This window comes from Caretta caretta, chromosome 10 (assembly GCF_965140235.1).
Source record: "Caretta caretta isolate rCarCar2 chromosome 10, rCarCar1.hap1, whole genome shotgun sequence".
Lineage (NCBI taxonomy): Eukaryota > Metazoa > Chordata > Testudines > Cheloniidae > Caretta > Caretta caretta.
The window spans coordinates 354297-376496 of NC_134215.1; the positions used below are offsets into that span (position 1 = coordinate 354297).

General features: G+C 42.0%; 1 protein-coding gene across 4 annotated transcripts in view; it reads right to left on the minus strand.

Annotated features, from left to right (window-relative positions):
• The window catches only part of PDPK1 (3-phosphoinositide dependent protein kinase 1), a 174301-nt gene that overhangs the window by 54206 nt on the left and 97895 nt on the right, over positions 1-22200 (minus strand). Inside the window, exon 1 of one of the 4 annotated variants that reach the window (XM_048866420.2) lies at positions 14992-15303. The exons of 1 other annotated variant lie outside the window; for it this stretch is intronic. In XM_048866420.2, the coding sequence (XP_048722377.2) occupies positions 14992-15234 (243 nt within the window). In that variant the 5' untranslated portion in view covers positions 15235-15303. Of the gene's footprint in view, positions 1-14991; positions 15304-15724; positions 21669-22200 lie in introns of those variants that run through there. 2 more of the 4 variants (XM_048866421.2, XM_048866418.2) reach the window with 2 other exon arrangements.

Here is a 22200-nt window from a genome sequence, read left to right on the forward strand (position 1 = left end):
GGGCAGCAGAGAATGGATCACTTGATGATTACCGGTTCTGTTCATTCCCTCTGGGGTACCTGGCGTTGGCCACTGTTGGAAGACAGGATACTGGGCTAGATGGACCTTTGATCTGACCCAGTATGGTCGTTCTTACTCCCAGTCAGAGGACTAAGGAGACCTGAATCAATACTTCCAGAATTTAAGTTTCCATTTTAAAAGATAGCATTTCAAATGTGAATCCATGTGATCAATGCAGTGTTGCTTTCCCAAGACAGCAGACAGCTCCAATGTTTTAAGCAGCATGGTAAAGTTTACAAAACTGGTCAGTTTCACTAATGCTATTCAGTACTTTGCAGGCTGCAAGAAATTCAAGAATCAAGTGAATTTCATTCTTCTGCTCGGGAATGCTGTAAACTGCAGAACAGATAGGCACTAGAGCTATTTGTAGGGTAGGACCTTGCCAAAAAAAAAGGGGGGGGGGGAAGAGGATGGAGGACGGAATAGATTAGCAGACACCTTTCTCCATAACCACCCAGGCCCTGACAAAGATCTAAAATACCATATACCGACCTCTCCTTCTTGAAGCCAGCAAGAGACTAAGGGAGGGGAACGCAGGCACAAAGGAAGGGCTAAGATGGAGCTATCAAGACACCAAATAGACTATTTTTATTTATTATTTGTAATGCCTGGGGGCCTCAATATGGGAAAGGACCCTATTGTAGTAGGTGTTCCACACACACACACAATAAAACAACAGTAACTGCCCCAAACTGTTTACAGTCCAGCACGATATGGAAGATGAAGCCTCCAACTAGGGTCAAGGGCAGGCAACCCTCATAAGAATCCAAGCATACACTCCTTGTAGGCTTGTAAAGCTCTGATTATTCAAACTAACATATGATGAACACCTTCCCTAATTACACCTAAGCTTTTTTAAAAAAAGGAGTCTCACAAGGCAGAAGTTTATGCAGGTGAATTTTCAGGCAGACTGATTTTGTTCTGGTGAAGCTGCAGGTGTACTTTGGGTTTAATGGAAAACTAGACACAACCTTGACTACAAAAAATGACAACAGCTCTCATAATGAAACTGAGAACAAATGATTATACATGATGGAAAAAATGTATTCGGTCTTCAAAAAGGAATTAAGTGAAGGGATAACTATTTTGTACAAAATATCTGATTTTTTTTTTTTTTTAAAATACCATACACTGTAAAATTGCTCAGGATATGACCATTACTACATTACAGAAAATAACTATGCTGTCAATGAACCGTAGTTAAGCCATGCAGAGACCAGGCAATGTTTGATAAGCTCTAGCCATACTCACCTCTATGAGCCAAGCTCATAAGTAAGATTTTTTTTTTTGGGTTAAAAATTCTATATAGTTAAAGATATATTATGGATAGGTATGTCAAAAATAGCACATTTATAAAATATATGCATTTAGATAAAACTTATCCATACTAATAAAATCCAAGAGAAACATCTGATGAGTGAGTAACAGCAAGCTATAAACATGCCCAATACAAATTAAATTGACTAAAAGAGGACATGATCATGGCATGTATTATAGATGGTATATAGAAGGCAGAGCAGGTAAACATTCACTCTCATTCAATATGGGATGGTGGAGGGGGGGCATGAAACCAACAGGGAGAAAGTTTTAAAATGATAAGAGGGAGCACTTTAAAAAAAAAAACCCACGCAATGCACAGTCTTTAGAACTCATTGCCATAATACATCACTAACTAGGGTGCTGTATAGCTTGGATGGCCTCCACGTCAGCAGAAGAGAAGCCTGGGAAACAAGCAGGGAGAACTGGAAGTCCTGCCACAGGCAAGGAATTATGATGTGATTGGAACAACAGAGACTTGGTGGGATAACTCACATGACTGGAGTACTGTCATGGATGGATATAAACTGTTCAGGAAGGACAGGCAGGGCAGAAAAGGTGGGGGAGTTGAATTGCATGTAAGGGAGCAGTATGACTGCTCAGAGCTCTGGTATGAAACTGCAGAAAAACCTGAGAGTCTCTGGATTAAGTTTAGAAGTGTGAGCAACAAGGGTGATGTCGTGGGAGAAGTCTGCTATAGACCACCGGACCAGGGGGATGAGGTGGAAGGTGCTTTCTTCCGGCAACTCACGGAAGTTATGAGATCGCAGGCCCTGGTTCTCATGGGAGACTTCAATCACCCTGATATCTGCTGGGAGAGCAATACAGCGGTGCACAGACAATCCAGGAAGTTTTTGGAAAGCGTTGGGGACAATTTCCTGATGGAAGTGCTGGAGGAACCAACTAGGGGCAGAGCTCTGCTTGATCCTGGTCGAGTTCAGGATCCTGACACAGGGAAGAAAGGAGAGCAGGAGAATACGGACCCTGGACTTCAGAAAAGCAGACTTTGACTCCCTCAGGGAACTGATGGGCAGGATCTCCTGGGAGAATAACATGAGGGGAAAAGGAGTCCAGGAGAGCTGGCTGTATTTTAAAGAATCCTTATTGAGATTACAGGGACAACCCATTCCGATGTGTAGAAAGAATAGTAAATATGGCAGGAGACCAGCTTGGCTTCACAGTGAAATCCTTGCTGATCTTAAACACAAAAAAGAAGCTTACAAGAAGTGGAAGATTGGAAAAAGGACCAGGGAAGAGCATAAAAATATTGCTCGGGCATGCAGGAGTGAAATCAGGATGGCCAAATCACACCAAATCTGCATGCGAGAGTGCTAAAGGAGTTGGCGGATGTGACTGCAGAGCAATTGGCCATTATCTTTGAAAACTCATGGCGATCGGGGGAGGTCCCGGACGACTGGAAAAAGGCTAATGTAGTGCCCATCTTTAAAAAAAGGGAAGGAGGAGGATCCTGGGAACTACAAGCCAGTCAGCCTCACCTCAGTCCCTGGAAAAATCATGGAGCAGGTCATCAAGGAATCAATTCTGAAGCACTTAGAGGAGACGAAAGTGATCAGGGACAGTCAGCATGGATTCACCAAGGGCAAGTCATGCCTGACTAATCTAATTGCCTTCTATGACGAGATAACTGGCTCTGTGGATGAGGGGAAAGCAGTGGACGTGTTGTTCCTTGACTTTAGCAAAGCTTTTGACACGGTCTCCCACTGTATTCTTGCCAGCAAGTTAAAGAAGTATGGGCTGGATGAATGGACGATAAGGTGGATAGAAAGCTGGCTAGATTGTCGGGCTCAACAGGTAGTGATCAATGGCTCCATGTCTAGTTGGCAGCCGGTATCAAGTGGAGTGCCCCAAGGGTCGGTCCTTGGGCCGGTTTTGTTCAATATTTTCATAAATGATCTGGAGGATGGTGTGGATTTCACCCTCAGCAAGTTTGCAGATGACACTAAACTGGGAGGAGAGGTAGATATGCTGGAGGGTAGGGATAGGGTACAGAGGGCCCTAGACAAATTGGAGGATTGGGCCAAAAGAAATCTGATGAGGTTCAACAAGGACAAGTGCAGAGTCCTGCACTTAGGACGGAAGAATCCCATGCACTGCTACAGACTAGGGACCGAATGGCTTGGCAGCAGTTCTGCAGAAAAGGACCTAGGGGTTACAGTGGACAAGAAGCTGGATATGAGTCAACAGTGTGCCCTTGTTGCCAAGAAGGCCAATGGCATTTTGGGATGTATATGTAGGGGCATTGCCAGCACATCGAGGGATGTGATCGTTCCCCTCTATTCAACACTGGTGAGGCCTCATCTGGAGTACTGTGTCCAGTTTTGGGCCCCACACTACAAGAAGGATGTGGAAAAATTGGAAAGAGTCCAGCGGAGCGCAACAAAAATGATTAGGGGACTGGAACACATGACTTATGAGGAGAGGCTGAGGGAACTGGGATTGTTTAGTCTGCAGAAGAGAAGAATGAGGGGGGATTTGATAGTTGCTTTCAACAACCTGAAAGGGGGTTCCAAAGAGGATGGATCTAGACTGTTCTCAGTGGTAGCAGATGACAGAACGAGGAGGAATGGTCTCAAGTTGCAGTGGGGGAGGTTTAGGTTGGATATTAGGAAAAACTTTTTCACTAGAAGGGTGGTGAAGCACTGGAATGTGTTACCTAGGGAGGTGGTGGAATCTCCTTCCTTAGAAGTTTTTAAGGTCAGGCTTGACAAAGCCCTGGCTGGGATGATTTAGTTGGGGATTGGTCCTGCTTTGAGCAGGGGGTTGGACTAGATGACCTCCTGAGGTCCCTTCCAACCCTGATATTCTATGATTCTAAGAGGGACAAACTCCTTGGGGACAGGCTGGCAAGAATAGTCAGGAGAGTGGTTAAACTAATAGCAAAAATGAAGGTATTAAAATGAATTAAAATGAACTTTACATGTTAACTAGTACAATACAGCAAGATTTACTGTTTGTAGGCCTTTCTACTGTACATCAGCCATGACTTTTACAGCATCTATAATTCCTCAGGTTTCTGATCTACAAAGTTTGTTCCAATTGTTGTCATCCTCACTCAGGGTGGATCAAAAAATTGATTTAAATTTTTTTTTTTAAATTTGTTGAATTTAATTTGAATACAGGTTTATTGTTAAAAGTAAACCTATTTAAAATTAGATTGTCAATTTGAAATTTATTTTAAGGCCTAAACTCACTTTAGTCTATTAAAATCTTTTAAATTAAACTAAAAAAAATTAAGAGGTATAGCTATAAAAACTAAGAATCTGAATAAATTTAAGTTAAACTATATAAGTGCTTAAATAAATATGTATAAATATACTGTATCTTCCTGGTTTGCAAAAAGATGCACCAAAATCAGTGTAAAAGCTATATTTATTTCAAAACAGCTTGTTTTAATGGTTATGATGCTCAACTTTTCGTTAGGAAAATAACTAAAAGGTATAAATGCAGAACATGTTTAAAATCAGTGATTTAACATAAAGGTTTTCTGCTTACTGATTTAAATAATGATTAAAATTGATGACAGTCATTCTTCATGAACTAAAAAGCCAAAAGGGATCATTGTGATGTCTAGTCTCTCCAGTTATTCCTGTCTGAATTAGAGCACATCTTTTAGGAAAATATACAGTGTTGATTTAAAAACTGTCAGTGATGGATAATCCACCATAACCCTTGATAAATTGTTCTAATGCTTAATTACCCTCGCTGTCAAAAATGTATGCCTTATTTCCAGTCTGAATTTGCCTAGCTTCAGCTTTCAGCCACTGGATCGTGTTATACCGTTCTCTGATAGATTGAAGGAATTTCATTTCTAAATTTTGTTCCTCACGTACATATTTTTAGATTATGATCAAATCACCTCTTAACCTTCCCTATGAGTTTATACACTGCCCAGCACAATGGGGTTCTGATCTTGACTGTACTGTACTAGTGCCAAAAGAGATCAATTATTAATGATAATAAAAAGCTTAATGCAACAAAGTTGTGGAGTAAAATGAAACTCAGGAAATGCAAGAGTTTAAGATAACAGCTATATTCATAAGGTTGCTTTGCATATGAAGATTTTCTATTACAGGGGCTAAATGAGTGGCCTGGTTACCCAGCAGTTCCTTTTGAAGTCAATGACCTCCCTGGGAATTGCTAGCACTCAGTATTTTTGAAGTTGTACAACAGCTGCCCTATATAACTGGGATCTTATGGCTCCTCAGGAAAGGAACCGTGTCCTCATGTGTGTTTGTATTGCACTTAGCACACTGGTTACCACATTACAAATAACCACCCCCCAAACCGCAAATGGAGTGAAAGCAAATGGAGTTTATCCTAAGACATAAGGATTGGATTACAGAGAGGACTGCACCTTGATGACACTTGCATTTTCCCTGTTCTCTCAAGTGAGCTGCACTTGATAAATGCCCTGGGCATAGTATGCAATAGAAAAGCCAATTAGTAGAACTTTGCGCTGCTGCTGATCCTTTGACAGAGAAGCAAAGATTCTTCCTGCAGGCTGGCCTGATAGATATATGGGAGTAAAAACTGAGGTTTAGAGATACGAACCAACCCCACGGCTTTAAAAATGCAGTTACTGGGGCTAAGATCCTCAAGCTGAAAATGAATTCATGGATAAATATGTTGAGTGCTCTCAAGTCAAGAAAGGTGGTAAAACCCTTGTCATCTCTGGGATAAAAAATTAATGGAAATCGAATCCCAACGTACTGAGAAACCTATTCTATTGATCCAAACTGCAAAAGGATGAAAACACCTTTTACTGATCCTGTGGGATGGACAGGAAAGTTGGTGGTTTGGAGGCACGGAGTGATACCGTACTGGAGAAACTATCAACTCCACGTCACCTCAAAGACGAACAGTGGTCTCCAAATAGGGAAGTGGGAGTTGAGGAAAAAAACCAACCAATAATTGGTTCAGGTATCAACTTCACCTTTAAACATTCTGTTTGGAAAAGAAAGAGGGCCATGAGGTCATAGATGATGATCTGTGCTTCTTCCTACAGGATCTGAATGTCTGCTTACTGAAATAAGAAGGCTGAGATAACTTCTGGTATTTGAATGGTGCTTTTCTTTTGAAGGGCTGTTGATAAAGAGCCTGGGATCTCAACATTGACTTAGAATTCTTTAATTTCTCCTGTGTCTCATCTGTGCAGACACTAAAGAGATCTAGGCCACTTCAAATGGGTTATCTTGCACCTTTTATGGACAAACCAGAATACTTTAGACAGCCAGCTCATCTGTTGGTCTGCAGTCACTACTGTCCCCAAGTGGCTGTGCCTGAGGCATCACAAGCAGATTTTAATGAATACTTCTGCTTTTTATAAATCAGGCATCAAGTCTTCCACCCACTTCCTTAAGCTCCTCAGGAAGATGATTCAATAAAAGGGGATCTTGTCTTCAGAATATTACAGTCCAACCTCGATATGATGGACACCAATCTTACAAACAATCAGTTATACAAATATCCTTCATCAGGGGTTTGGGAAAATCACATAACAAAAGTGAAGAAGAAAAAATTGACCTTTATTTCTCATCCAATATCTTCAATGCACTGGAAATAAATTTGCACTAGTTTGAAGAAGAAGAAAGTGATGCAGGGCACCATACTGCAACTTATGCATTCTACCTCCTGTAATTTTGAAATGTTCAATTTCATGAACTTTTTGATTTTATGAACTCCTCTGTCTCCAACTGGTTAGTAAAATAGGGGTTCACTATAGTCATATAGAGCCAGCAGAGGTGACAAAGGAATCTGATGTCTGGTGCAGAAGATCCATCTTCCCAGGGTGGTTTTTCACTATGATTCATCTATTGCTTGGGGTCGTTTTATACAATTTTCCAACCGCCAGTTTTTCATTTGTTGCAGAAAAGAAAAGCAAGCCTTTCAGGAGAGATTTAGTGTAATCCATCTGCCTTCTAACAAGCTGTCGTGATTGAGACTAGTGCTACTTGTAAATCCTTGTCCAATGTCCATAAAGCCTTCGCTAATGACTAAGAACATAAGAATGGCCATACTGGGTCAGACCAAAGATCCACCCATCCCAGCATCCTGTATACCGACAGTGGCCAATGCCAGGTGCCCCAGAGGGAGTGAACTTAACAGGTAATGATCAAGTGATCTCTCTTCTGCCATCCATCTCCACCCTCTGACAAACAGAGGCTAGGGACACCATTCCTTACCCATCCTGGATAATAGCATTAATGGACTTAACATCCATGAATTTATCCAGTTCTCTTTTAAACTCTGTTATAGTCCTAGCCTTCACACCTCCTCAGGCAAGGAGTTCCACAGGTTGACTATGCACTGAGTGAAGAAGAACTTCCTTTTATTTGTTTTAAACCTGCTACCCATTAATTTAATTTGGTGGCCCCTAGTTCTTATATTATGGGAACAAGTAAATAACTTTTCCTTATTCACTTTCTCCACACCACTCATGATTTTATAGACCTCTATCATATCCCCCCTTAGTCTCCTCTTTTCCCAGCTGAAAAGTCCTAGCCTCTTTAATCTCTCCTCATATGGGACCCGTTCCAAACCCCTAATCATTTTAGTTGCCCTTTTCTGAACCTTTTCTAATGCCAGTATATCTTTTTTGAAATAAGGGGTCCACATCTGTATGCAGTATTCAAGATGTGGGCGTACCATGGATTTATATAAGGACAATAAGATATTCTCTGTCTTATTCTCTATCCCTTTTTTAATGATTCCTAACATCCCGTTTGCTTTTTTGACTGCCGCTGCACACTGCATGGACGTCTTCAGAGAACTATCCATGATGACCCCAAGATCTTTCTCCTGATTAGTTGTAGCTAACTTAGCCCCCATCATATTGTTTGTATAGTTGGGGGTATTTTTTCCAGCGTGCATTACTTTACATTTATCCACATGAAATTTCATTTGCCATTTTGTTGCCCAATCACTTAGTTTTGTGAGATCTTTTTGAAGTTCTTCACAGTCTGCTTTGGTCTTAACTATCTTGAGCAGTTTAGTATCATCTGCAAACTTTGCCACCTCACTGTTTACCCCTTTCTCCAGATCATTTATGAATAAGTTTAATAGGATTGGTCCTAGGACTGACCCTCGGGGAACACCACTAATAAACCCTCTCCATTCTGAAAATTTACCATTTATTCCTACCCTTTGTTCCCTGTCATTTAACCAGTTCTCAATCCATGAAATCTTCCCTCTTATCCCATAACAACTTAATTTATATAAGAGCCTGTGATGAGGGGCCTTGTCAAAGACTTTCTGGAAATCTAAGTACACTATGTCCACTGGATCCCCCTTGTCCACATATTTGTTGACCCCTCGCAAAGAACTCTAATAGATTGGTAAGACATAATCTCCCTTTACAGAAACCACGTTGACACACAACAATTTATGCTCTTCTATGTGTCTGACAATTTTATTCTTTACTATTGTTTCAACTAATTTGCCCAGTACTGACGTTAGACTTACCGGTCTGTAATTGCCAGAATCACCTCTAGAGCCCTTCTTAAATATTGGCCTTACATTAGCTATCTTCCAGTCATTGGGTGCAGTAGCTGATTTAAAGGACAGGTTACAAACCATAGTTAATAGTTCTGCAATTTCACATTGGAGTTCTTTCAGAACTCTTGGGTGAATGCTGTCTGGTCCCGGTGACTTGTTCCTGTTAAGTTTCTCAATTAATTTCAAAACCTCCTCTACTGTCACTTCAATCGGTGACAATTCCTCAGATTTGTCACTTACAACAGACGGCTCAGGTTTGGGAATCTCCCTAACATCCTCAGCCGTGAAGACGGAAGCAAAGAATTCATTTAGTTTCTCCACGATTACTTTATCGTCTTTAAGTGCTCCTTTTGTATCTCGATCATCCAGGGGCCCCACTGGTTGTTTAGCACTGCAGCCACAGACTTCAGCCACTCTGACTAATAAATTCAGTTCCAAGATGCCAACTAATCTACAAGTCTTTTCTTGACATCTGGAAGCATCAAACTGAGTGCATTCACAACTCTAGTGAGCAAGTCTGGGAAGGATTTAGCTTTTCCAGGGTGACATCAATGATGTGTGTTACCACATCCTCTGGGGAAAAAGAGGAGTTGTTTGGATTGTAGCTTATAGCCTCTTCCTCAGGAACATGCTCTTAATTACCTGAGAATTTGGAATCAACTTCTAAGGGGCAGATGTGCTTTGGTAGGCTTAGAAACTGATCTCACTGGGGTTAGTACAATATGGTGGGGAAACACTAAAAACTTGCCTCTTAGATTGCAGACCCCGGGGCTGTGTTGCCCAGGAAGAACAACATGGATACCACTCTGAAACTTGCCCAGGAAGGTTAGTTGGCTATAGAGGACAGGTGCTGAAAGGACAAAGTGGATATCAATGGTTCCCATTAAGAATACAAAGAAGGTGGAGCTTGAAACCCTGACAAAAAGGGTTATACGAAAGTAATCTGTGTTGAAGGGGAACAAAGGAAGGCATAGTTTTAGGAGTAGTGAACTGAGGACCCTCCAGAGCCTACAACTCTGTAGCATTCAGAGGGGAATTCTGTGCTCCAGGGGGATTGTAGTGGGGCAGCTGCCCCACTCCTGGAGAACAGGGATTGAAAGCAGCCAAACTAGGCTGATTGGGGAAGCAGCCACGGCTGTGGCCAGCTCAATTAGGGCCCATCTGGCCTTGACAAGAGGGCTGTGGGGCCAGGAGATGGAGGAGTCTCACTCTAGCCCTAGAGGGAGAAGGGCTAGCTGCCTGAGATGAAGGTACCTGAACTGGAGCAGTGCTGGGGAGTTCCAGCATGGTAAAACCCCAGGCTGCAGGCCATGTTGAAGGCCTACAGAGGTACTGGGGCTACAGAGGTCCAGCCTGGGGATAGGCAGAGGCAGCTGGTCCAACTCCCTTGCCAATGATGAGTGGCCATTATAGACTGCAGTCCACCCCAGTGAAAGGGGGCTAGATGATGCCTGTCAGTAGCCACTGAGGCAAGGTGGGTTTAGAGGGTTGGGGATTCCCCTGGGAGGGAAAACCCAGAGTAAGGGGTTACTGCTGGTAGCAGAACCCCGAGGTAAAGAGGCACCGGGGTCTGGGAGGGACACGGGCACTAGTAGCAGGTGAGACACCAGCCTGCAGAGGATGCTCCGTACGCTGGAAAAGAGCTAATTCCCAGATGACCTGCAGGAGGCACCGCACCGGTGAGTCATCACTTCACTACAGGGATCCTCAGCATGGGGAAGCGGGGGAGAGATCATATTGGTCTTGGGTTCGGCTAACCTGGAGATGGATCCAGAAATGGAGAGAGCAAAATAGAGTCCTCCAGTTGTACTAATGGCCTCCTTGTCTGGAAAGGATATGGACTGTTTATGCAGCAGGAGACCAAAGACACAACTAAGTTTAATAAAATGGTAATAATGGCTGCCTTTAACTACTTGCATATCAACTGGTTAAATATCAGCCCATGTAACCAACTCTTCACTGCATAAAAATGTATATATGTAAAATACTAACTTTAGCTATCACTGTATAAAAAACTATTTGCTCTCAATCACTCTATTGGTAGTACTGAAAAGACATTTCTGACCAACTGGAAGCAGATGAATCAGAAGATGTGCTGCCTCACTGTTGTGAAGGTACATGGGCCCATCCTTCTGACACACACATATAAACTGTTCCAAAGTAAGATGAAATCCACCCCCACCCACAGTCACAGATTCCAAGGTAAGAAGGGATGACTGTGACCATCTAGTCTGATCTCCTGTATGACACAGGCCATAGAATTTCCCCAAAATAATTCCCAGACCAGATCTTTTACAAAAACATCCAATCCTGATTTTAAAATTGCCAGTGATGGAGAATCCACTGTGACCCTTGGTAAACTGTTTCAGTAATTACTCTCATCATTAAAAATTTACACCTTATTTCCCATCTGAATTTGTCTAGCTTCAAGTTTCAGCTACTGGATTATGCTATACCTTTTGTCTGCTAGATTGAAGAGCCCATTACTAAATATTTGTTCCCCATGTAAATACTTATAGATTTGTAGAGACTTATAATCAATTTCCATAGATTTCTGGGCTGTGGTGCTATCTACAAGCATATCCTAAGAGCAGAATCTTTTCAAAGATGGATTTTCACTACTGTAATTTTCCCCATATTTCCCGTCCTTTACTAAAAATGTTCATCCCTTACATATGTACAAAATACTCTAAATTTTTCTGATTTTGAGAATGTCATATTTGAGTGTACAATTTAATGCTAACTACAAGATAACTAATGTCTATTTTACGTGCATTTTACCAACTGCCCAGTCACAGCAAAAGGCCTGCCAGACCTACATTCTCATCTTCAATTTCAGCCTGACTTCAACCTTCTAGTTGAGTCACTACTAGTGAGTTACTCCTGGGAGAATTCTGTGCCAAAAAGCAAAACAAAAAATAAATTCTGTACACAGTATTTTCAAATTCTGCAAAATTCTGCCTATTTTATTTGTCAAAATAACACAATACAAATCACACCAGTTTCAATTATTTTTGGTCATTTATTTCAAAATACCTGTAAGTAAGTATATCTGTAACCATACAGAAAACAAAAAAGATTCAGGCAATGTTTTTTTGACAAATAGATTCCTTACGAGGCATATTAATAATTCATTTAAAGTACAATACATAACTGTATTTCCCACATCCCTGAGAAGCAATGCAAAGACTTGGGGGAGTCAGGGGTAACAGAGGAGCTGAGGGAGAGGGAAGTAATTGCTAGGAAGCAGCCTGAGTGTGAACTTGGATGGTGTTGGTAAAAGTGGGATGGGATGGGAGAAGTGTGGAACAGGGTTTTTTGGACGGGAAATTGTTAGGAAGCTTCCCCCATGCAGACCCTGGCTGACTCTTAGCTTTTCTCATTCAGTCAGGCATCCCCATGTAACCCTGCACCTCCACTCCCATTCAGCTCCTTCCCCAGTCTGTCCTCCCCCACTAGCCCTTACGAGCCCCATCTGAGCCCCCAGCAGCACCACAAAATGTCTGTCTCCCGGCCTGCGCCTAACAATCGCTGTGAAGAAGGCAGGCTCTTTCTCTTCCCCGAAAGCTGCTGCTGCTCTGTTTTATCACCATAGTGCCCTCTGGTGGACAAAAGGCAGAACTGCAGCAACTTTCCAGCCCAAGTTATTTTCTGCTGAGGCTGCTCTGTCCATAGAATATCGGGGTTGGAAGGGACCTCAGGAGGTCATCTAGTTCAACCCCCTGCTCAAAGCAGGACCAATCCCCAATTTTTGCCCCAGATCCCTTTATGGCCCCTTCAAGGATTGAACTCATAACCCTGGGTTTAGCAGGCCAATGCTCAAACCACTGAGCTATCCCTTCCCCCTGTTCTAGCGTCTTAGCACTCTCTGGTGGGCAAGAGACAGGACTGAAGCAACTTTCTGGCAGAAGCTTTTTTTGTACGCAAAAAATTAAAAATGTCTGGCTCATTAATTATGCACGTGCGCAGTGGTGCAGAATTCCCCCAGGAATGGTGAGTGGTACCAACATATACAGCAATGAGATAACACGTGTTTGTTATTAGAGATTAACACACCGACGTCTGATAGCCTGTGCTCTTACATAATAGTTTGATTAGCAGCACTCTGTCATCTTGTTATGAACTACACACCAATTACTAATTTGCATCATTTCAGGCAAAGAAATGGTTTAAACATCACCACAACAGATTCATAAGCATACTCTCCACTCTATCAAAATTGTTAATGAAAATACTGAACAGTGTGGACCCAAGAGAAACGTATATCCCCCAGTTTGACAGAAAGCCATTGATATCTACTCCTTGGAAATAGCCTTTGAACCAGTTATGCACCTATCTTATAATATTTCCATCTAAATTTAATTTCCCTAATTTGTTTATGAGACTGTCATATGGGACAGGGTCAAATGCCTTACTAAAGACTGTATATGTCCTATTTATTGCTTCCTCTCCATGCACTAGGTCAGTTAATTTATCAAAGAAGAAAATAAGTTTCGTTTGACATTATTTGTTCTTGATAAATCCATGTTGACTACTACTCATCTCCTTATTACCCTTTAGGTTACAATAAACTGATTGTCCCAGTATCTTTCTGGGTATCAAAGTTAAGCTGATGTGTCTATAATTGCCCAGTTCTGGTTTTCCCCCCTTTTTGAAGTTATCTACTATGTTTGCCGTTCTCCGGCCCTCTGGTACCTCACCCTTCCTCCATTAGCTCCCAAAGACAATTGCTAAAAGTTCAGAGATTGCTTTGGCTAGTTTCTTAAGTACTCAAAGGTGAATTTCATCTGGCTCTGTCAATTTACATACATTTAACTTATCTAAATATTCTTTAAACTTGTTCTTTCCCTATTTTTCTCCTAATATACTTATACAACCTCTTCTTGCCTTTTTTTCCCCTTACTCATTCAGTGCCTTAGCCTTTTGGATTTTGCCTCCAATATGCTTTTCTTTTCTTCTGTATTTAATGTAATCTTTTGTATAGCAATGGTGTCGCTCAGTTTCAGAATTCACAAATTGTAAACTATGGGATCACGACAATGCAAAATTGACCTGACAGGATTTAAATAAAACATCTATGCACCATGACAAATAAAAGCTTACTCAATAAATAAAAGTGACCTAGAAATTCACACAGACCTTGTGCTCCTTTTAAGAGATTTGTAGGGCACTTCAAATGGTCATGGGTGTGATACAAGAACCAAACACCAATTAACTATATGGGTAGTCTGTAGGAATTGGCCTGTTCCAGCCCCCACGATCAACTTGATCAATTGAACAGCTTCATAACAGTATATTCATATTACATAATCTTAAAGGACTCCTTGGATTATGGTACTGCAAACACCCCTGAATGTTCTATTACCATTTTTAAGACTAACAAAGAAAAGGGGGGGGAAAAAAGAAAATAAATGTATATCTGTTCCCAAGAAATGAAACTTCACACTTCCTTCTAACCTATATGGGATTCTCTTCAATTTAAAGTATTATACAGCAAAGAAAAAAAAAAGGAGTTTTGTCCCCCATTGTTAATTTACTCTTAGGATACTAAAGGCTCGATTGGTAAATTACAAAGCAAAATTAACACAGAGCTTCTCTGAATACAACTAGTAAATACCACTAAAAAAGCCTGGCATGTTTCTAGGTTGCCAGGGTTATCCCCAGCCCTGCCTACCCCTCCTGGCCCACACCCCCTAGACACCTTTACCTCAGATTTCCCGTGTTCAAAGTCTGCGGTTTCTCCTTAGAGGATTTTAATTGGGGTCGTGAGACAGAGAGAACAGAGATGGCTCAGAGCGCTAGCACAGGGAGACAAGGGGGGACCATTCTCTCCCCTGACTGGACTCCAGGGCAGGCTGGGATCTTAGGTGCCGCTCTCGCCCTGGGCCCAGGACGCGGCGGTAGTGGTAAAAAGAAGATGTAGGCCGGATTCCCCGCAGCACAAGCAGGTCCCAGCCCCCTTTGGCTCGTCTAGGGAGGGGCCCTGGCCTAACCCTACCCGAATGCGGCTGGAAGCAGAGCCCGTGCGGCGAGAAGAGAGGGACCTCCACGGCCCGCGCGGGTTGGCCCAGATCGCGGGGGTCCCTGCGTCGGCCTCACCTTGTCCGAGTCCAGGTCGGGGTCGGCTTGGCAGAGGCGGAAGAGGAAGGACTTGGGGTCCCTGCAGAGCGTCTGCCGGGTGGTGAGGAAGCAGGTGCCCCCCACGTTCAGCCGGACCCATTTACCTGGGACCCCACTGGGGGAGGCCCCCGAGCTGCAGCGGCGGCAGGGCCCGCCGGTCCCCGCCAGCCCAAGGACGCCCATGGAGGGAACCGGGAACTCGCAGTGATTCTCCGCCGCCATCCTCACGCCAGCGCCGGAAAGGTCCAACCCGGATATCGGTCGCCCGACGCCCTCCCGCGCGCACCCTCCTACCGGAAGTGTCCGTTCGCAATACCGATCCCCCAGGCCCTTCCTGCCGGAAGCGGTCCGGCCGATACCAATCCCCATGCCCCGGCCTTTGCAGGACCCATAACGCCGCAGCTGGACGTGCACAACCCGGAGACTCACCGTTCCCACGCCCCCCTCCCGGCGAGCACCGACCCCCGCCGGGCGACGCAGCCACGTCACATACTCCCCCCCCCGCCACGGCTCCTCGAGACAGGAAGTGTCCGCTCGGATTTCTTTCCCCCCCGTCTTGCACGCTGACGTGACATCCGCCGGAAGTACCCGCCGCGGGCACGTTTGTCCTCCACGCGGCGCGGCTCCTCAGGCGACGGCGGGCGCTAGCCGCCTCAGGCTGCGGCAGGCCCGCTGCCGAGCGGCGCAGAAAAAGAGGCGGGAGCCTAGGGCCTAGGACCCTACATGCTTTTATTACAAGACTATCGAGCATAAGTGAAACGTCATCATCCAGTCACTAGCTACATCTACAGCACAGAGAGCTGTCGGGCGGAGAACAAACAGTCATTAAATTATGAGATATGATTAAATCATCGACCAATAGAAAATTTATATAATAAAGCCAGAGAAAGGTGTAAAATATAGTTTACAATAATTATTCACATTCAAGGCTGTACATCAATACATACAACACCATGGCCCCGAACATGAATTCAATCCAAATAATTCATATATTAGAATTTAAATAACACAGACTGAACTAGAGGCCAATGCGCACCAGCAAATAACCTTAGAAGAATAAAAATACAAAAATGTTTATCCTAATATCACTGCATTATTTGCTTCTGTTTTTGTTTGCTTCTTTATTTTTTGCTTTTCCTGTACATCACAGTTACAGCTACAAACCAGGTAGAGAATATTACACACATCATAAGTGACTGCCACCAACCTGAAAGACAGCTAACATCTATCAAAATTGATTATAGTTCCTAGTTTGTTTGGTTTTTTTGTTAGATACAGCAGTTGTGAGTTCTGCCACAATATAGGAGACTTTGCCATAACCAATCAAACTCAGTACATAAGCTTTTCAAAGAGCAACTATCCCCATTCACGCTCATTCAGATGGACTGGACTGCATGCTTCAGACAGTTTAAGAAATGGTTTTCCATTTCTAAATTGTTCACTGTTTATAGCTGTGTTTCTTCCAAGACAGTGCAAACACGTTATGGGGAAATGCAGTTTACCAGTTTGATTATAAATTTCTCATTTTAGCTGAAAATACACTGCTCTGGGTCAAAGAGAACTACTTACCTGCAAGATGACTGAAGGAAGTATCTATGGACAGACATTTTCTGGGCCATGAGGCATTGCAGAAGTGATTCATAGTTTAATTAGTAAAATAGTGGCCTAAAGACAACATGGTTGAAGTATTCACCAAATGCTTCAAGTAGTATAAATACCACACCCATTTGTACACACATCAGTTCTTTTTAAAACACTAGGTTGAGAAAGAGAGAGTTGTGTGCAGCATCCACAAAGCCCAGCTTTAGTAAATCATGTACCTCCTTTCCCCAGCTAAGACATTATTAATGAATGTCTTATTCCCACAGGAAACTACCCAGACTAACAAAGAATCTCATCATAGATAGGAAGAATTACAGCTATACGGTCCAGCTGGAATACTCAGCTCTCAGTCAGGATCTGGGGTGAAAGAACTTCATTATTTAAGCCACTGCCTTCTTTATGGACACGTTTTTGAGCCAACAGTACCTAGATCTCCAAAATATTTATATGGCCCTTCACAAAGACACTCCTCAGTCCAGCATGAATAGTAAAAAGTTGGAAGTGGTTGAGTATAATATTGCCCATCCAGCCACAGTTCATAACATTTGCGTCATGTAATATCCCCCTACTTCACACATACATACAAACACACATGCACACACATTTTCAGTGTTTGTTGTCTAGTTGCAGAAGACTTACATCTATTGTCTATATTATTTTAAAATTGGGGAAATTTATTAAACTTGGATTTCCAAAGTCAACCTAACACATAGAAAAAATGATTTCTCTTCAGTTTATGAGGGTTAAGTCCACAGGATCCTTTGAAAATGCCCAATACGGAAGGCGTCAGTGTCCAACATACCGTCCCTCATATATCACATCACAAAAGCTGAAGCATGGATATGATACTTTTACCCATCCCCCAGGAAGTTTTCTGGGGCTGGATCTAGCAGAATTTGCTACACAGTTCAACAGCATTATGGGACAAGAGCAATGCTGCATAGTTCTGAAGATGCCTTAGAGACTCCAACTTTGATAGTACAGCACCTCTTAAGACTGTTGTGTTACACTGCTCGTGACAGATACAACAGATCGTCTAAAGCTGAAAAACAATGCTTATGTGAGCTACAACTTAACTGTCCTTAAAATAAACCCTGCTCAGAAGAGGGCTTAGAACATTGAGGCAAATGGTGATACAGCAAACTCTCAGCCTAGCCCAGGAATCTTGAACATGTCCTGATATTTTTTAAGCTGTACAATAGACAAGAGTGGGTCAATGTCCCCAGGGGAGAGGAAGGTGGGTTAAGTATGCCTTCTAGCACCAATCCCACTGCCTTTTCTTCAAAAAGATTTCATTCAATAGAAAGCAGGCCCATCACCAGAGTTGAGTACCCTTTTGGGAGTCTGATCTCAAACTAAATGTCTCCTAATCTGAATCACAGCCACACTGATTCACAGTCTTTCTGGAAATCTTGGTAATTGTAGCTGGGAAAGGAAAGTGAATGAATCAGGCTCTGTACTCCTTTTCCCAAATATCTTCAAGAACAAAGAGGCTGCTTGTGGCCAGCTACACTCTCCCCTCTGGAAATCGTATGATTACAGTATGGAAAGTTCTAAATGACCTGCTCTCAGCCCTAGAGCAGGCCATTTAGCACTTCTCTAGTACTTTTCTCCGTGCATTCTCATGAACGACTGAGCATGCTCCTGCACAAAGCACTCAACTGCTTTGTCCATAAGGACATCCCTACACTGAGATATTCCTATCCAATGCAGGAACCCTCCACCATAGTACAGAGCATGATATGTCCCTAAGCAGGCTACAAACATGTGGACTCTACCCATTCCACGTGACAGCCTTTGCCTTATCCTCCCATAGTCTGAATCTTCCACTACTATACCCCCATCCACAGGAAGTGACTCGGGGAAGCCTCTCCCAGAATAGTTTTGGCCCGCTACTGTAAGTGCAACAGCAAGGAGCAGCCTTTTCTAGCCTATTCTCCTCTGCACTGGAGGGGAAATATAGGGGTGAGAAGTAGTTTCACTTGACTTGCCCTCCTCCAATAAAGCAGAGATGAAGGATGGCAAGCCTCTGGCTCAGCTTTTGCCCCCTTCCACTGCAGAAAGAGTCCATTCCTCAGTGAAGGTTTGTGAATTACATTTTGGACTGAGTCCAAGTAATCTGAGGGGAAAAAAAGTAGAATGAAAAAAACATTTTTTGGAAGCTGATTGTTATTTGTGAAGTTTCACCTACTATAGACGGTAGTGCTCAATATTGTAACTTGTTCTAGATAGAGAATGGTAGCTAAAACTACTCAACTTTTTTCATGGGCCATAACCCTACCTGCCGAGCATGGCTTAACGAAGAACATGAATATGCAGAGGAGAGGGAGCTTAGTGCAGGAGTCCACCTGGAGAAGTTTCTAATTGCAATACTGTCATTTTGCAAAGTACCCGACAATGCAAACACCCAACTTTTCAGGCCCTCACATTTACTATCTACACAGCAATGACTGCAATCATTCTTGCTTTCTTTCTCAAGAGACCATCTTTGGGTGAAAGTAGTGTGTATGCAGGATCACATGTTACAGGGACAGTTTTTAAAAAAAGCAGTGGGCAGAAAGGAGAAGATATTTCTGAATGACAAGAGGGGGTTGCTAAACTATTTGATGTTACAGAAAATGTGTTTAGAGAAAGCATGTAATCTGCTGAAATGAACAGGTTTATTGATGCTACTCTAGCCTCTGTTCAAATTAGTGAAGTCATTGCTAGACCCCATAACAAGCCACCACTTTGCAAAACTGTGTGTTATGCTTGGAGATGCTGCACTTAAAGTAACAGCAGTAAATATGTTTGAGCTGCTGTACAGCTCCACTACAACCAGGCTCTTCTACAGAAGGCAAGAATAGTACCTGCCTATAGCAGAGTGGTACAGACTTGTAATCCAGAACCTGCTGCACTGCCTCAGATAGAGTTGACATACAGGTGAAGTGGATAGCTTTGGTACTAACAGGTATCCATTGCCACAAACTAAAAACAAAACAAAACACAACAGCAGGTTATCTTGGCTGTGATGTTGGCTATGGAGTTAATATAGCTGCAGGAGTCCTGTGTTACTCTAAGAACTTAGTGCCAAGTGGTTTGCCTTTGGAGTAGGGGTGAAGTCACTTTCAGACGAGCATCTGATTTTAACAGGAGGAATATCCTCTACTTTTCCCTTTATGCCAGGAGCCTATTAGGCACTGAACCCCCGCATCCTCACCCACAAAATATGACCATGCACGTCAGCGATTTTGTTGTAGAGTGTGGATTTGGTGTGGATTCTTTACTACAGAATCTAACTGCACACTGGTACTTCTTCAAAATGAATTAGGAGGAGAGTAGCAACTTAATCAGACTCTCTTTTAAGGATCTGAAAATACTGACATATTGAACTGTTACACAACAGGCTTCTTTAGGTGCATATGGAAAATCTAGCACTGCTTGGTTACTTCCAGGGGGAAGAAGTACTTTGTACAGAAACAATTCAAGGGCAAAGGGGCAAATATGAGATATTTCTGAAAATGAATGAGTGAATAGGTGTGGTATTTATACTGCTTTAAACATGAGGGAGGAATGTCTTTGTCCAGGCACGGGCGTGCTCTTTCCAGGGGATCTGGTTACCCAGAAGCACAGATATATGGAAAACACTATTAGAGAAGTTACTTTTAACATGTACAAAGCAAAGTCTTTGCTGTGTCACAGGAAATTTAACAATTTAATTTGAAAAGGATGAAGCAGACCGATATGAAACAAACATTTATAGATATGACTAAAGTACCATACATTTTCTCCTTTGTATCAAACATTTTCATTTGAACTTTCAACTATTCAGATTAGTGTATAAGCTTATTATATTTCAATCATTTAAAATATTTTCAGAATTGCTAAAAGGTCTGCAAGTTGTTTGGCCAATGACCAGGACAACAATATTTGTACATCTCATTATACAAAGACAAATCAAGTCATCAATTGTACATCAAAGTTTTCATTCTTCCTTCTCTACCCAAGTAAATAGGTTGGCCCCGCTAAAATGCACAATACATGCATACCCTGGAAAGAAAGCTACTTGTCCTCATCTCCTGAAAAGCTGAAGAGTCTAATTACTACCTCAATAGTAACATTTTATACTAACTGGTTAATTTAAATTTAGTTAGTATTAATTAAAAGCATGCTGGTAATTTATTGTCCCTTGATTAAACTTGTAAATGCATCAAATTAAAATTCCATGTTTAAAACTTTATGAACTTCAAAAGCCAAAATTTCAATTTTAGAAAATTTTCAGTGCCACGTTCAGCATTTTACTTTCTTACAACCTGTAACATCAGCGTCTGACTGCCAGACACATACATCTGATTTACTCACATAATTATAATAAGTACCATGGAAATCCTGCAACCAGAACTATATATTAGGAATTATGCAAGGGTGCAACTGGCCTGACTGCAAATGCCAGATACCAGTTAGAAAAAAAAAAGGGGGGGGGGGGGGAAGTAAAGTAAAGAGAGGAGGTGCTGGTTACACCTCAGCAGAAGCATTTAAAAGCTCCCTGATGAAATACAGTTTAATGATAATCTGAGAGTCACAGAAATAATCCCAGCCCCATAAAGTGCAGGACCGGTACATGATCTGGGGTGTGTGCGTGTAGATCAGTTTTAACTGATCTTAAGTGAAGCTGGTAATGCAAGGTCTATCCATTAGTTTGCAGCAGAAATAGAGCTGAAGTGCACAAAAGCAAGATCCTCACTTCAACGATATGCATGTGGAAGCCTCAACAGAAGCACAAAGAGCAAGCAAAGCGACCCTGAATTCCATTTATGTTTGTTGTTTTTTTAAAAAAAAACAAAATATTTCAGACATATGCTTCCCCTTGAGATGGATAATAGGTGGGTTGGGAAGATTCCTCTGATTGGCTGCACATGGAGTTCTAGCAGCAAGTAGGGAGACTGGGACATTTTGGATGAGCTTTACTATTTAGCAGCATTCTGATGGTATCTGTGCCGCCAAACTTCATGTATCTTTTTGCACCATTTGTGAGCATTCCCACTTGGGTCCATCAGGTAATATGTCCTGTTAGGCTACAAGTAAATAATAGTTTAATGACACTTTCAAGAACATATAAAAGACAAGAATCAGAAAAAAGACCAATAAATATTCTACTGGTAGCAAGAAAACTAATTCAGAATTAAATGATTAAAAATCTGTTCAGGAACCTATTAATTAATATCAATTGTAGTAACAGAGCAATGTACATTATTTCTGGATAACTGTACAGTTAGTAAATGACATTTTTCCATTTAAAATATGTAGACTGATTAACTGATACAGTAAGTCATTGGCACAATTTTAGTCAGCTGCAATATGCAAGAGTGCTTTGACTCTATTTTGAAGAGACGAAGATGAAAATCAAACTCTTGAAGCATTTCTTTCTATATCACACAATCCATTTAAAGTTTATATTTCTTTGTATTAAAAAAAAATTCAATCCTCTTTGTAAAAATATAATAATACCAGCAGACTAGCATTCATGAATAACTGTTCAAATCTTTGTAGTACCCAGGCAATGAAAACATTTCTATCAACAAAAAGTTTAACAAATTATTGGAAATT